An 18,101-nucleotide genomic window follows, 5' to 3' on the forward strand; every position below is an offset into this window, starting at 1 on the left:
GAGTAATTGGCCGATATAAATGGCCACATAACAGCCACTTCGTTGAGTTATCGTTAGTGATAGCCAGGTCGTTGCTGAAAAGAGCTACATAGCTCAGTGGGCCTTACCTGGTAACAAAAATAGGCTACATTTGCCCTCCGTTTCTCATTTTAAAAGGTAAAGGTGCAACTCTGCAATTGCTTGCTCATGCCACTGCTGGTGGAAGGGCCTCCACGGAAGGAAGCTTCGTAATATCAACTCTTTCATGCGGACCAGACATCTTGAGAGGTTGGCACGCCCACACATTACCCTACACCACTCCGATGATCCTACTGCAAGCGACTGCTCGGGCAGGCAATCACTTACTTTGCTAATAATAATACCAATTTCCACAATGCACGAATGGACACGGAAAGGCGCAACCTATGGAAGTCTTTGGAACAGCTGCTTAAAATACTTCTCTAAATAGTAGCGATGTTCAATAGCCCGCCGCTCAATGCAATTTACCCACGCTCTGCAAATAAACTTCATGCTACAAGATATTACACAATGCCTCGACCAATTTCCAAACCCCAATTAATGCAACGTTAGATCGATCAAAAGGTTTCATTTTACAACACATTTGCAATGTTAAAGTGTGCATGGCCTTTTAAAGAAAACATTAATCCTACAATCTTATAGCACATTGCCTTGGACCAATATACATAGAAATTGTAATTGTAGTCTTTCAAACGGACGTCTTTCCGTAAAAAAAGTTTTCATACTGAAGAATTCACATCTTACCTCAGAACGAATATCTATACAAATTTAAGTAATTCTAGATTGAAAACTCATTTCGTTAGAACTGCTTTGCTGGCAACTCCGATTAGCACGGTCGGCTACGCACGGTGCAAATCAAGTTCAGAACACATACAATGACTCTAATTAAGAGGTTACGATTCAACCATATTTAAGAATTTTTAAGTAAAGAGGCGACATTTTTTATTCTAAGTTAACTAAGCCAATTGACGTAACTTTTAAGATATCACTCTGGCTACCTGAATTTAACATACAATTTGCTAAGACACAAAACAGGAGATAAAATTTAGTTTTTAGATCAATTTAGTTAACTTGTAATTTACCAGAAACACGTCTTTTATCGAAGTTTAATTATATTGCAGACATCAGCCGACTCGGCCTGGAATCCTACAATTGGGAAAATAATGCTCAACATCGTTATTGTGCCAAAGTCAAAACACCGTATATAAATAAAAGTACAACTTGAGTTCTATTTCATCCACCACTTTAGAAAATGACAACTGTACAACCAAAACTTAATCATCCAAGATAGCGGTGACTTTGTGTGAAAAATTACTTAAGCAAATATGCACTTTAATGTGGTTTTAAAAGATTCAAATTAACACGTGGCAATTACAAACATTAGACCTCGACTTTACACAAAATGTACAATATCACAGAAGAAATTTCAGACAAAACTGTACACACATTTACGGATGTACTGACATAAGTTTTAAAATATAAAAGCAACATTCTATACTGATCTTTCCAGGAGTACAGTATGCAATTTCGAGCCATGCCGTGAGACCGAAATTAAAACAAGGTAAATTTCAATTTCAGTGCGTGAAATGCTCCGTTAAAAACCCTCAACAGCTGTACGCTACTGAACATTGTCATTTTATTTTCCAATCAAATTTTTTAATGCGCAAATAACCGGTGCAAAGCTCTGCATTGCGTGAAATATATTTTGTGGATGTGGTACTTGTAATATTGATTGAGAGCATCAATGTTAAGAGAAATGTCAGTGGTTTTGGAAAATATGTAATGTATTATTTCACTGAACAGAGTACTCTTCCCCTTCCACTTGCTATAACGACGAGTCGATGATTAATAAACCAGTACTCCAGTTGACAATTGTTAATCAATGTCAAGCTATACATGTACATCACAACAGCAAAATTAGTGATATTTGACCAATACATCTCTAGAAGGGATATATGTACCACATCCAACACAAAATATGCACCCTTGTTCATTAGTCAAATATTAACATGTAAACATGAGCAAATCATTTAAACAAATGAAAGCATGGCATTAAAGCCATATTGTCATTTTACAACCTACTTCATAAAAAACAATTATTTAATGATTAGAAAGCCTACAATTTCATTTTAAGGGAGTTTATGGATTTACATTTTACAGCTCATTACAATTCCGTTCAACATTAATTATAATCAGCGATTTAATTAAAAATTAAAAGTCGGAAGAAAAATTACAAAACCGACATGTACTTTTGGTCAGAGATTACATAAAAACTTAATTCTTGTTGCCACACCACTGTTAGATACCTGCTCAGAAAAGTCATTTTTTTACGCAATTTAATTCAATTGTTTAATTATTCCGTTCAGTGCAGAATTTATCTTGATTACCTGATTATTTTACGAATAGGGAACATACAAATAGGTTTTCAGATGCATGCATTTGGTTTCATAAATTTCACTGAGGTGTTTCAAAACTAATAAAAAGGTCTTCAAATGTAGGGGCTACAACGGACTGGTGTCTTTCAAATGTTTTTTTTATATTTGAACAACACAGTATTGTTTGAACATGCCCTTACATCATAATCGTAATTATAATCCAAGACCATCCTCTGGTCCTCGCGACACACTTTCTGACCGCGATACAGACAATGAAGGAACAATGGTGGTACACGCAAGAGATGTTTTGTCTTCAGTGGTAAAGAGAGCAAAAAAACGAAGTTCCATACTGTATAAAGATGTTCACATACACACACCAAACAAAGCTGGAAGGTGCATGCTAGAGTCTTTTAAGCGCTCTCTTTTTGTCCGTTTTCTTCTTGGCAGCAAGTTTTTTGTCCTTGTCGGCAGCATGCTTCTTGGCAGAGGGACCATCGGCAGCAGGGCCCGCATTTGTGGGTGCAGCATTGGCTGGCAGGGCATGGATCTCGGTCAGCAGCTTGGCATGGGCGGCGTAGTCCTCATAGGCCTCCAGTAACAGGCGGCCAGCCTCTTCATTCAGCGCAGACTCGGGGTTTGGATGAATCAGCAGGCACTTCACCGTCTTCATTCAAAGAAAAAAGGATCAATTATCAACAGTTTAAAGATGCATTGAAAACCTTCCATTAACAAGGTACTGACAACATTCAGTGAGTGACAAATACAATAAACTAAATACATCATTATTCTATACCAGTGGCATGACAGGAGTGCATTTTATTTTTTCATAAGCTTTACATTGTCAATAACATATCATAAAAGGTTAAAATAAGCACCACACCATTGTTCATTTTCTATCCACTGCCAGAGCAGGATTCCACAGGTTGTTACATCCTTCAAGGTCCTAGGATGCTACAATGCATCTTCCTCCCTGGGTGCGACCTGATCTCATCACTCCATCTTCAGTGGTCATCCTCCATCCTCTAGGTTGTGGCTGCCATTGTGACCAGTCTCAGCCACATGCCATCATCCCTTATAGCCATGTGCCCACCCAAGCCCATTTTTCTAAAATGAAATGTGATATCTCCGATTTACATTCTGGTCCATGTGTTCTCTATGTCCCTCAAAGTAGATTCCTGCATGCATTTCTCTATTCTTCTTTGCATATTTTTTTTCTTTCTCAAATTTATTTGCCATGGCAGTTAATATGTACTGATTGAACGCTGTACTCTTTTAGTAAAATATGTACGTTGCTGCTCACTTGCCTCTTCAGTTCATCACTTTGATCACACACATGCCAAATTATTAATCATGTTGCAATGTAACTCACCAACAGGACATGGCGGATGCCCAGCTCAGCCTTCCAGTCCTTCTTGAGCACATTGACGCAGATCTCCCCACTGCTGCTCACGTTGGGGTGGAAAATCTTGGTGAGAAAGTAAGCTTTAGGTGGCGATGCCGGGAAGTCCTTACCCAGCACCAGCTTCATGCGGAAGATGCCACCTGCATATGGAGTGCCCTCTGAGAGTAGAGTAGCACATTTCATCAATGGGGAAAAAAATCCAGAATATTAACCTAACAAACCTTAATTTTCATAAATTATCATCAAAACGACTATAGTAATGATTAGTGATTTTAAAAATACAATTTAACCTAATATACATACCGAATATTAAAATCGTCATACGTATTTTGCCATAATAAAAATTAAACATTCAAAGTGCGTTCAAAATACAACAAAACAGCTCGAAATTGATACATGTCATTTACGCCTAATATTTACAGTACCTATTCAGAAAAAAATACTTTAAAAGTCTGGCAAGCCAAACAAAGGGATGAGCCCTAGTCTGGATAGTTGAAAATTGTCTCACTGCAATTTGCACTGAAAGTCAATGTAACAAAAAAATCTGCAAATCATTTAATTTCCAGCACAACAAAGTATTCTTTTAAACCAATGAATTCCCAAAAAATGCAAACATAAAATGTTCACAATGATGAAAACGTATCATGAAAATCACCATCTCTCATTTCCATAAAGTATAATTATGCGTTGCTAACAGAACTGTGAGCATTTATAGGAACCAAACAAAGTTTGTTCCAGTTAATTGACCCATGTGCGAACAAGTCTGCTTATTAAATTAATATCGGTTTGAAAATAAGATGGGGAAAAAAATCGCAACCAGGATAACAAAAATATTATTTCTTTTACGATTGCATTAATTCATAGCCTTAATCACTGCCACTTAGGATGCTGTGAACACAAAAAAACTGCTCAATCATAGACAGCTCAAAATGAACCCTGCAAAACTAAAGGACTAGAGTAGTGGACTGATATCTGCCGGTTGTTACACAGAAATTATTGTTTTGGAAATTGGAAAGCTACTCAACTTCTATAAAAAATTATGTTGAGTGTTCTAATTAGATGAAATCCATTGCTTGTCAAAATAGTCACAGCAGTGAGTATTTCATATGCATCCTGTCTGATGAAGAGGAAGTCTATACCTGGACCCTCTATTGTAGCCTGCACATCTGTGATGTCATCCTCATTCAGGTAGACTTTGATGCCCTCTGGAGGCTCTCGTGCCAGCTCCGTCACCTCCTTCCACACTTGCCGAATAACGTGTGGAGGCAGATTTTCCACATTGGACACCTGGAAACAAGCGAAATACATAACAGTATGTTTTATGTTATACTTTTGTTAAGGTGCATTTCTTGCAATTTTTTAAAGGATTTTACTTTTATTGTTGGTGAATGGTTTACGCAATGGAAGCATCCGAGATCCTGAGCTATATCATCAATTAAATACAATGTAATTAATCTGTGGAACTACCAACAAATGGCAATAAAATGTATCTAACAAAAGCTAAAAACAACTTATGACTGTATATGAAAAGAATGCAGGTCTATACAATTAAATAACCTTTTGGTGCAATTGAGAAATTATGCTGGCACAAAATTAAGCTCACGCTTAACAACATTGCCCAAGGCCAAGTGACATCACATCACCCAATCAATCATGATTTGTATTTGCTGTAGCGCCCTTTACACTGGAGCGCCACGTCGTTCTTTACATCACATCTCAAATATTTCGAAGGGCAGCCCCAGTGGCTGCTATCCCTGTCGGCACAAGGTGACTTGGCACCTGGCCTGCATATGGGCATTAGTCTGCCGATAGTGGTGACGATAGCTCCGTGGAATCCCAATTGAGGAATTTTCAGGTAATTTTCCAATTTGAGTTGTGCTTGTTAACCTTTTTAATCAATAATTCTGGTTTTCTAGTTAGAGCATGATGCATGTAATATTCAGTTTTATTTCATGGGTTTTATTCTTCATTAGTTATTGCTTCCACTTAGAAATCCTGTATTTTAGATTGACACCTACCGCAATGTCATACGCAAGTCAATCCGATATTACTCGTGCACATACGCTGTGCTCTGATAGTCCATCTCATATTTGTACCTTGTGTGGCTTTTAACTCAGGAAATCATCTCAGCCTGGTCACCAATGATGCAGAGAAAACGCCATCATGTTAAATTTGGTTCTGCACACAGTTTGGATGCATTTCAGCTCGAAGAAAACATAGCATCAGATATGTTAACTCCCTTGCCTGATATGCAGGAGGTTGTGGATTCAAACCCAACCCTCATGTCGGTATATTTGGCGTTTGCATGTTCTCCCCATGGTCGCGTGGCTATTTTCTTCGGATTCTTCGGTTTTTCCATTCACATTTAGAAACAAGCGTTTTAGACTATTTGGCTGCTATAAATGTCCACATGAGCCACTTCGCTGAGCTTTCAGTTGTGGCCAGGTCGCTTCTGAAAAAGAGCTATATAACTCAGTGGGCCTTACCTGGTAAAATAAAAAAAAAGTGTAGTTGTTTTAGTTTATATATTGGTGTCACTGCCATACAAACGAGCGGCCAATAAAATGCTGCCCCCTGCTGTATGCACCAGAGGTTACAGGTGACCCCCGACTTATGACGGCTCGATTTGCGATCCCCCACTTTTACGACCTTTCTTGTAGTAAGACCCACACAAAACTCGTATCTACGACCGCCTAACGACTGCTCCCGACGCCGAGTCATGCACAGACTCGTCGCCTGATGGCGCTGCTTTGCTCTTCTGCCGTATGCATATGTACAGTATAGTCTGCAGCTGCGCCTAGAGTGAACGCATCTCTTTCACAACGGTATTAACTTTTTTGTCAAATTTCTTCAAATTTTTTAAATATATTCGCCTTTCACTACGACTAAGAGGAAATATGATGCATATACAGAAAAGACTTACAAATTTTCAAATGTGTTTGTTTTTACCGAGTAAATATTTCTAAAAGTTAAGTTACAATAAATGTTTGTTAAGGTTTTCATTTATTTTCGTGGTACATGTTTGTATTGCTATGGTATGTACAGTAATGGGTTTCCAGGAACGGAACCCCCTTGTATAACATTGCGCCAATTGGAAATGAGGGTTCGGCTTATGACGGCTCGACTTACGACCGTCGTCCAAAAACCTATGAGGTCGAAGGTGCGGGAGGGGTCACCTGTACTTCCAAGGGATCTTGGAGATAGCTCTGTAGTATCCACTTCCGTTAGCTATTCAATATAGTATCATGACATGACACCAAACATATAATTGCAATAAAACGGGGGGGGGGGGAAACTGCTCTAAAATGAAATAAAATATATTATATAATGAGCTAGTCTTGCAGTTAAGTAGGTCTAAAAGACAACTCTTGCCATGCTCTTTGGTTCTCTCGGTAAAGTCACGTAGATATAAAATAAATGAAATCACGACGTTTCGGGCGCAGCACAAGTGTCCGTCATCAGGTGGGACAACGGTCGTAACTTTACCGAAAGAACCAAAGAGTATGGATCCCTGCAGTCACGAAAACTTCAAATCTAGATTGAACTCTTGCCATGGATTTGTGGACGAAAGAAATGCTCCATAAGGCTTTGCTGAATGGCATAAACTCATTCAATGACCTCACACCTGTTTTAGCTGCTCTAAACTGGAACACTGCCAGGTTAGAATGACACTGCCAATGTAAATGACACCCAATTTAACGGCATCCACCAGACCTCTGCCTCATCAACATGTCAATTTAAAAAGGCTTAAAACACATTTTACTAGTTTAATGGCTGTGTATATGCGTTACGATTTTTTTTGGTACGTTCACAAGACCAAACCGACGAAGTTATTTAACATGTCAAAAGCAGCTTAAGGTTGTTGTTAAAGCTTAAGGGCTGTTGTGAACGACAGGAAAAGGTGAATGAAAGGCAAAAGTTGTTGTCACCAACACTCCGCGGTCCGGATGTGACAATATATACAAACATACTGACCGTTACCAGGCTGCATTTACACTGTTTAAAGACACATTCGTACCATGAAAGAGTTCAGCTTTTAAAAATTGTACGAAGGCATCAGCAGTATCGAGGATACTATCAAGCCTGATTACTTTTCTCAAGTCAATACGAGATCTCTAACTTGTGTATGTTGTCTAACACATGTATTCTTCTGTTTGCGTCTCTGTAATTTCCAAACATCCACCTTATCATGCTTATTTGCACTTTTCAGATGTTTTTTGTCTTTGTCAAGGTCGATGACCGATCCATATCACAGCAGGTTTTATACACCGATGACAAACCTTTTCAATGGTCACATAGATGTGTTGCTTTTAATTTGTTAAGTACATTATTGAGTATGTGCGTCTGTGTAATGCACACCCGCGACACGGTGGCCAAAAAGATATTTGTGACTTTTTTTTTTTACAAATAATTTGCAAATAGGAGAGGTTTGCCGTATGACTCCACTTGCCCACGAGGAATTTCTAGGGCCTATATGCGAGTCAAATTTATTTACGCTGTCTTACACTTCCGAATATGAATAAGGGCATCTTAAATTTCCATCACATTATTATCAGGGAACTTTACACAAAACATCCTACCGCGCACTTAATTAGCATGCAATCAGTGTTCAGTCAGTGTTTTGTGGGTTATGTTTCCCCTTAATCTGTTTATATGATAGCCTTTCTAGCTTACCTAGAATTGCAGCGTACCCGAGCCGTCTTCATGAAGTTTTGTGATATCGACTAAAATAGCGAATTTAAAATACATTTTGATTACTTGCAGTGGAAGGAATGGGATTGGTTCATATTGCTAAATGAATGTTCGTATGGTCATTTAAGATAATGTTGACACCATGAGTATACATTTCACGTGACTGTAAAAAAACAATTACATACAACCTACCATTATTTGAAATAGAGTACAATATTTATATTACTGTCATGAATAGGCAATGTTTCTCTGTTAACCTTCATGTCAACGCTCATCAAAGTGACACAGTAATTGCCCAGTGTGTAAATTCCATGTATTTATTATTACTGCACAGACTGTACTACTGGATGGTCTGATTGTTTACGGGGAGGGAAAAAATAACACATTTCTGTCGTTGCTGCCTGCGAGCATGACGAAATGTTTTCAAAAGCAGTCTTTGAAAATAACATTTTCATATGAAGGTAATGTTTTTCGATTTAAAATGCTTAACTATATACATTGTCGTGCGATTTTGCCTCGCTTATTCTATTAATTCACTGTCCTTACCTTTACTGTTCATGTTTATCATTGTTTTCTGCACCAAATTGTTGGACTACTCAATATTTGTGCAATTGACTTTGCACCTCGGCTTTATTTATACCTCCGACCTTTCTCTTAACAGACTGTTATAGGATTATACATCCCATAGAAGCTTTACGAGTATAACTTTCAGGCCTTTGGCAATCCACTGCTTAATGAATCCCTCCTCACGCGGTGATCATATTTGACCACGCTGGTTCCTTCATTACGACCGTCAATGTTACAATTTACAACTATAACACTACATTCCCTACGCCGCATACCTCTGCATTAAAATGTTATAATTTGGTTTGTGAGCGCATGGATGGTTGAGTTACAATTTCCGTCGAGGGTCAAACTCGGGAAATCATCCCTCCGGAGTAGATAAAATTCGCACAATTATGTAGTAAGTCAACAGTGGTTGTCCTTAATGACTTAAGATGAGCAAGCACACGGTCCTATCGGTCGTAAAACACTGCTCTCCTTTACTTTAGCAAACACATTGCCATTTAAATGCATATTGAACTTATTTCGCATCGTACGTAGCCAACCCGTGCTAACCGAAGTTGCCGGTGTTAAATGACGTGTAAATTGTTTATGCCTAACATTATTGACGGCCTTCATCAATCAACTCGTGGATGAAGTCCTCCCAAGCCGTGTCACACGTCCGTGGGGGTATTGTGACCATACTTCACACCACTTGGCTCCGCACGGTTCGCAAATCGCCCACCCACTCAATGCCAACTCGGGGGGCCCCAGTTCCGCGGGGCGCAAAGGCAGCAACGCCAAACACCGCATCACCACTCCAGCACCTCGTCCACGTAGCGCTTTCATTACATGTCGTGGAGCTGCACAAACAATCGGTAACACCGAAGGGGCGCAGCAGCGAAATGAACCCGTGTGTGTGTCGCCGCACTGTAAAGCCCCCACTGGGTACAGTCGAGCGGCAAGGCCGCACGCAACAAAAGGAGGACACCACGGTCGGCGCACGGAGAGCCGCACATCCCCACCTCTCAAAAACACCGCACACGGCTCCGACTCGCTCGCTCACAACACCGTACGGTCGCCTTCATAAACCCCCGGCGGACGTCCGCGAGCAAACGACGCTAACGGCGGGCGGAAGAAGCCGGGCAAAGCATCGGCCCCCGTGCCTGGTATCGGCGGCGTCAGCGGCCTGCAAGCACCTCGCGTTTAGCCCCCCACGCCGCCGCCGAAACATCGGAGGAAGGAGCAACTGAAGCCTCCTCCTTCGTACAAACATCAACGCCTGCGCACATAAGGCAAAGGAGTAGGGATGGGGGGGGGGCTTACCGAGGACATTCTCGCCGGAGAGATGCCTGCAGCTCTCCTCGCTCTCGGTGCCGCGCGGAGTGAGAGAGAGAGGGGGGAGAGGTGCGGGGGGGGGGCGTGGGGGCAAGGGGGCGTGTCGGGGCGTGTTGGGGGCGGGGCCACGCCGTTCGTCCCGCCCTCGACCAACGGTCGCGCTTTTTACGAACCAGCCAATCAGCGAGCGTCTGACGCTCCCACCGCGCTCTTTGATTGGGTGGGGGTCGGGCCCCTCCCCCTCTCGCAAGGCGTGGCCGCGAGATTCAAATGATTCAGCCGCTTCGGTTTGGGAGGGGGATGGGGGGGTGAGGGGAGGGGCTTTGGGGGGCAGCGTTCGATGCATTGATCAGCTATACTATTATGCAACTGCAACAAATTTTTATGCCCTTTTTAAAAACAGATCAGAATCCACTTGTTTTTAGTTTGAGTCTCATCAGGCCCCATGGTGTTAAGTACTCTCTCCAACCCGCATTAACCGTAAATGTCGCAGATTATCTATATTTCATTTAAGGCCACTTTGTTGTTGATGGGTGTGTTAAGGAAATGTCCTTATTAGAGCAGATATTTGTTTCACCGAAGGTAATCACCGAAGGTGATACAAATATATTTAATAGTACCCATCAATTTATATTGCTAAATAAGGGTGAATTACTCGACAGCCCACTCATTTGAAATGGCTATTGCACCACTGTTACTGGCCACATAAAGATATTGGAACCGCAAACGTTATTGTCACCTAAGGAGTTACCGAAGAGTGAAATGTCTTACATGTGTCCATGGAAACAACTAATAGCTAACTATTGATATACCAATTTGAAACTGTTCATGAGGAAACTTTTTTTTTATGTATTTATCTCTCCAACCCTGATTAACTCAGTCTCTCTGCCCTCCTCCATGTGCTAAGAAGAAGGGCCATTTCCTGAAACGTCGCCAATTGTGTATTTTTCCTGTTAAGGCCACAGTGTTAGGCAAGATGAGGGCTGATTACAAATCGTTTCATGGAAGTATAATTTGTGAAGTGTACCAAACAGGAATTTACAAACAATACATCTGTGCTCTTATTCTAAGTAACCATCTCTGGATATACTGTACATGTGTCAGAACTTGGCAAAAGCCATAATTTCTTGCATGTTGTTGTTAACGGGTGCCCGAAAGACCATGTGCTGTCTATATATAAACACGAGATGTAAAAGTTGGAAAAAAATAAGAATGTTTAAAATGTGCTCGTCACACGAAATGGGGCCAATTCCACCACAAATAGATGGATAAAAAAAACCTAAGTAGGGATGTGTCACGCATAAATATACAGTAGGTTGATAGAGTTTTACATTCCTGTGAATTTTGAATTTCATTGTTATAACAACATTGGGTGACACTACAATTTGGTGATCCTGTACTTTTGCAGTGGTGCAAAGGCACATCTCACAACAACCCTGTGGCCTTAATCGTAAACAATAGGTGATGATGTTTTGGGCATTATCCTCGTTCATAACATAAAAATGGTGATACGTTAGTGTTGTTAATTACATTGTTCATCTTTATGAAACAGTTCTAAAACCAGGTTAGATATAATTAGGGGACCAGTGTTAATGCAGCGTTTTGTCACACTGTATCTCAAATACATTTAGCTCTGATGAAAATAAAGTATTGAGTAAACACCATTGGACAAAATAAATAACAGTACTGTATAAAGTTTTTCGATTTAAAGCTTTCGTGACTGCAGGGATTCATATTCTTGGATCTTTCGGTAAAGTCACGTAGAAGGGAAATAATAAAATGAAAAAACATAATACAATTCTCACGACGTTTCGGCCACAACACAAGCAGCCGTCCTCAGGTGAAGAACAGAACTGTCGCAAAGACAGCGTCCTAATGAACACCGCTAAGCTTGGCAGCGTATTTTAAGCTGGGTGGGAGGAGCAGAGCGCTTTGACAAAGGCGTTTACATATCAACAGAGGAATTTGGCATATTGACGCTAAAGAACTGCTTCTACCCTACTACCATACAATAAACCGATGTGAAAAAATAGGTATAAACTACATCAATATTATCAATGTACTCAATATACTCTCCAATAAGCTGAGCTATTAACATCAAGTAACTGGGTATACACTACACTATATAATGACTACTATATAGTGAACCGATTAAAAACTAAAATATAAAATACATCAATATACTATGAGACCTCCTTTGCCAGTAGCAAGATATATTAATAGGTTTTTACCCTTTTATCTGGCACAAAAACTGACACCTTTATGCAAGGGATCATGTTTGCAATAACCACAACACAAGCAGTCAAAATGCAAACAAAAAAGATGCAAACTCTGATAATGATATGCACAAAGGTGTCAGTTTTTGTGCCAGATAAAAGGGTATGAACCTATTACTACATCAATATAATCAATGTGCTCTCCAATAAGCTGAGCTGAGAGTATATTGAGTACATTGATTATATTGATGTAGTTTATACTTAGTTTTTTTTCACATCGGTTTATTGTAAGGTAGTAGGGTAGAAGCAGTTCTTTAGCGTCAATATGCTACATTCTTTTATTGATATGTAAACTCAGCTTATTGGAGAGTATATTGAGTATATTGATTATATTGATGTAGTTTATACTTCGTTTTTTTTACATCGGTTTATTGTATGGTAGTAGGGTAGATGCAGTTCTTTCGCGTCAATATGCTAAATTCCTCTGTTGATATGTAAACTCAGCTTATGTCGACAGCATGAGGAGGCCTTAACCCAGCATGTGATTAACAGTGGCTGATGATGATAATGACAGTGAGAGACAACATTTATTTTAAAAGTGTTATCCCAGGATTTGTGGATTAGAGATTGAAATTTGGGCGCCGTTTGGGTGGCATATTGTTCTCGAAAAACAAACTTGTCTTTCAGTTTATAATGCTTTTTTGTTATGGAATTACACTAGTCAGCAGCTGTAGAATCATCGTTGCATTTGCACTTTGCGCTGTTGAATCAACATAGTTATAATCTCCAGACCAAATTTCAGTTAGTCTGTAACTCAACTCTACGGGAATCTACAGCTGACAGGAAGATTTTGGAATCGCAGTAACTGGTTTCAAGGCTAATAGGATGACCAAACCGAGTTCTGTTCTGTTGGTACTGTAAATGGTATTATGACCACGAACAGTCTATGTTTGCCGCTTTCACAATTGTTTTTACTGACAAACAATCCAAGTGCATTTTTTACTGAAGACACTGATTCTAGACTTGCCATGACATTTTAAGATTTATAACACTTGCAGAAAGACTAAGGGTGGTGGGAAGCACATAGTGGAGAAATTCAGTGAGGCCATAAAGTTAGTAGCAATAGTAAAATTCACAAACATTTGAAAATATCAGCAGCCATGATCAATCCACTGCTGGATGAAGGTCTCCTCATGCTGACACCATCCCACACGGTCACATAATGCCATAATCCGTCTCACTCCTGCTCATGAGCTGATCCCATTGTTCCATTTCCGTGGTAGGTGACCTCTCTGGTGTGTTTTATTATTTTGCTGCCATTCAGTTGTCATATATACCTGTGGTGTCCTCCCCAAAGCCTCGTATTTTCCATGATAATAAATGATGTCTCGAATTTATGTTTGTTCTCTGATTCACGTGTTATTTTTTTATGTCTCACTCAAGTATGTATCACAAACTTTTCAGATTGTGTTCCATTTTCTTTTTCAATGTTCATCTTTCTGATCCATTTGTCATAGCAGACAATATTCACCGATTTAAAACGTTATTCTTTAGACACAGAGATACGTTTGTTTTCATCACTAAATTCAGTTTTTTAAATAGAATCTGCCTTATGGTAGACACAATCCTGAATGCCACTCCACAGTGTGCTCTCAGCCGTCCATCCAGTCGAGTCAGAGGGAAATCCTCCACAATATGTTAGTGTACACATGTCTGCACGTACAGTTTAGAATACCATGGATGTCCCATCTGGCCTCATAGCTAAGTTCAATAGAACCCGTGCATACCAAGGCTGCAAGTCGAAACTTGGTTGACTGGTGGTTGGTTATCTTGTCTTATTGTAATCCAGCGCCTTAAGCAAAAAAGAGATTGTACAGCAAGATAGTGTGATGAGATGAGTTGATGGTCGTACATGAATATGATGATGATGCGTGAACTTAACAATGATGATAGTAACAATGAATGATTAATGATGAGTGAGTGATGTATGGGGATGGAAGTTGAGAAAGAGGATGGTATTAATGATGGGGAAGAGAGGGGTGAAGGGGAGTTTGGGTAAGTGAGGGAAAATAAGTGAGTTTTAAAAGAAGAACGAAAAATAGACAGTAAGGCTGAGTATTCGATGTAGTGAGGCTGTTTGTTCCAGTGTAAGGGGACCAGAAGTGAGAAAGAACAGAATCATGATTCGGCACAACTGGAAGGGGAACAGACAGGGACAGCTGGGATTGTGAACGAAGAAGGCAAGAAGGAGTGTAGAACGACATGAGAGAAGCAAGTTACGTAGGAACCAGACCACATAAGGTCGGTGGTGTCATTGGCGATAAAATAGTTTGTTGCTGCTGACAAGACCCATTCTCCCAACACCACGACTCTGAGAAGTTGCATGGTTTAAACTCAGACCACAGTGGGTGTCGTAATCATGTAAGGTGAGCACGGGCCATTTTTGAAAAAAATCAGAATCCTACAGCAGGTTCAGTGCGTATATTGCAGCTTTGCTATAAGATTGACTGTGTCTTCCTCATGCTGGATGTGTGGAGGAGGAATATTGGGAAATACTGGGAGCTACTGAATAGACGTGGATCCAGTGATGGACTGGGACGAAAAATCGGCCCAGGCATTTGTAAACACACCAGCTCAAATTCGGGCTATGCGCACTTAAAACATAGGTTGTGTGACAAACTGTATACAAGCTACATTTGCGATGTGACATGTTAGCATGATTTGATAATAGGACCACCACGCACACTCTGAAAGTGACTTTCTGCGACAACACTGTGCGACACGACCCCACTCCAACCTATCTCTCAGTGAAGCTGGACCGTACGCTCAGCTTCCATTCCCAGCTTAAAAAGGTAGCCGCCAAGACCAAAACGACGGTCAACCTAGTCCAGAAACTGGCAAGCACAAGCTGGGAAGCATCAGCACAAGTACTACGGACATCAACGATAGTCCTTGTGTACTCTGTAGCTGAGTACTGTGCACCAGTGTGCACCAGAAGAAATCACACTCGACTTTTTGATGTCCAACATCCCTCGTCATCGCTTGAAGTCGCACATGTGCTTGACCTTTAACAATGTGAATTCAACTCCGATTAAGCCTTGGAGAGCTGAATGGAGTTCAAAAGAACTCGCAAACAGACACCCAATGCAGAATGTAGACATCACAGCGATGCACTCCGCTCTGCATCTACATCAGCCATACGAAAGAAGAAGTGTGATTTTGCCATGCGATCTCATTGGCCCATTTGGGTTGGTTCAAAAAACAAATCGACAAGTTAGGAAGAATCTTTGGGGGTGCCGAATATGAGACTTTATGCCGAAACTGAGAGTGTAAATAAGCAATGACGCGTACACATTAGAGGTGATAACATATTTTATACAAAATATATAATATATTTGATTACATTTGCAATTTCCCCACATTTGCAATTTCTCTACACAAACCGGAATAGACCGGCCCATTGGGCATTTGCTTAGACTGTCGTATGGCCAGTGGATTGTGTCGTGCCCCGGACAGTTTTCATAGTTCAGTGAAGCTGTACGTGCCCCAGCTCGACCACATTACATGGCCATTGAAATGCCTCGACTTAAAACACCCTCAACCGCTGATATGGACTGTGCAGAAGTGCGAATCGTCCTACATAAGTGTTCTTCACTAATTTTCAGAGGGAGTGGGGCCACTTTCGCCGATAAGACTGTCAGGGGCCGTACTAAAGGTCACCAGGGACCAGCAGTGGCCTGCGGGCCTTGCATTGAAAAACACTCGGCCTAGATTAAGAATCCGTGGGCCAGAGCAGAAATTACTACCACCCAAGGGAGCAGCATATTTTAGAAGCATAAGAGTGACATATTTGATAAGCCACTCATTTACAATGGTTATCACATAATTAATTCACTGTTATTGGCCACATACAGAAATTGTAATCACTAGCGTTGCACCATCTCAAGTGGTTCCGAAATGTGTAATGTCTGGTCTTACGGGCTCAAGGTATTGATACTTCTGGTTGTTCGGAGATATGCTGCCATCTATCGGCGGCATTACTCCTAGGTCCAACTCACACACCCCCCCGCACCTCGAGTAAACCTCGTGGGCACCCATACAAGTTGCAGGTTTATTTTGTTTAACCAGATGATAAATCGAGACACTTGGATCGCCTCATTTGCGAGAGTGACATGGGTCACCCAATTGACAAAAGCAAAACATGTAAAATAAAGTACAGTGATTAAAAAAATATCATATTCTTGGTTCTTTCGGTAAAGTCACGTAGATAGAAAATAAAGAATTAAAATAAATATAAAATATTTTTTTTAAATAAATATAAATATATAATATAAATACAATTAAAAATAATTCATTGAAAATAATAAAAGCAAAAAACTCACGACGTTTCGATCGCAACACAAGCGGTCTTCATCAGGCGGAGAGAAAAGAGAAGAAAAAATTGTATAAATATGAGCAAAACGAACTCTCACACCAGAAATCGAATATATTGCACGAACATAAATGAATTTTAAATACAATACTGTAATAAATTCCCTGTAACGTAAGTTGTCTCGGGAAGACTATTTGGATATGGGTAATGAAACCTTAATAGTGTAGTGATGATGGTCACCAATGACTACACATTTGAAAGTACAGTACTGTGTAGTGTTTTAAAAACATTTTAGTTTATATTTCAACCTATTCTTGATGTCAAATAAAGAAAATGTAAGCAAGTCACTTAATATTAATTTATTAAACATTATATTCTTGGTTCTTTCGGTAAAGTCACGTAGAAGGGAAATAATAAAATAAAAAAGATGTAAAACAATAAAAATTCTCACGACGTTTCGACTGCAACACAAGCAATCATCATCAGGTGTGATGATGTTTTATATTTTTCTTATTTTATTATTTCCCTTCTACGTGACTTTACCGAAAGAACCAAGAATATGAATCCCTGCAGTCACGAAAGCTTTAAATCAAAATGAATTAAACATTATTATATACATCCGATTTTTCAACACTAAATTCAAGCTTAGGCAAGGCAGTAAAACAACTATCGATACACAGGTAAGGATCAAAGTTACAAATCACATTTGCAAATGTGACTGTATCCAGCACTCATCTTCTGCATCGGTATTTTTATGAAGGAAGATTTACGATCTTAAGGGAGGAAACAAGATTGTTCCAAATACTTGATGGTGCAACAGCAAGGCTTTGTCACCTATTCCGATTCTTGCATGTAGCAGATCGTGGGTTGGATCCTGACCCTGACGCTTGTTTATTTCACATTTGCATGTCGCTCTCCGCGTGGTCGCGTGGATTTTTTTCTCCGGCTCCTCCAGTTTTTGCCTCGACATTTAGAAACATGCATTGAGATTATTTTGCTGTTATAGATTTCCACGTGATAATCTACTTTGTTAAGCTATGATTTGTGGCCAGGTCGCTTCTAAAAAAATGTAATAGTTCAGTGGGCCTTACCTGATAAGATAAAAAAATATATATATATTTAGTTTTATTAAACGTTAATAAAAA

At 40.0% G+C, this 18,101-nt stretch overlaps 1 protein-coding gene across 1 annotated transcript; it reads right to left on the reverse strand.

Annotated features, from left to right (window-relative positions):
* Positions 1–1,316: 1,316 nt before the first annotated feature.
* Positions 1,317–10,460, reverse strand: UBE2S (ubiquitin conjugating enzyme E2 S). Its single transcript, XM_078594634.1, has 4 exons — positions 10,357–10,460; positions 4,935–5,082; positions 3,763–3,953; positions 1,317–3,057 (listed from the first exon to the last, which is right to left on the reverse strand). The coding sequence occupies exons 1-4, from the start codon at positions 10,363–10,365 to the stop codon at positions 2,794–2,796; spliced, it is 612 nt and encodes a 203-aa protein (XP_078450760.1). The 5' UTR covers positions 10,366–10,460; the 3' UTR covers positions 1,317–2,793.
* Between the last annotated feature and the right edge of the window lie 7,641 nt (positions 10,461–18,101).

Source organism: Lampetra planeri, chromosome 5, assembly GCF_965212315.1.
Source record: "Lampetra planeri chromosome 5, kcLamPlan1.2.h2, whole genome shotgun sequence".
In the NCBI taxonomy this organism is placed as follows: domain Eukaryota; kingdom Metazoa; phylum Chordata; class Hyperoartia; order Petromyzontiformes; family Petromyzontidae; genus Lampetra; species Lampetra planeri.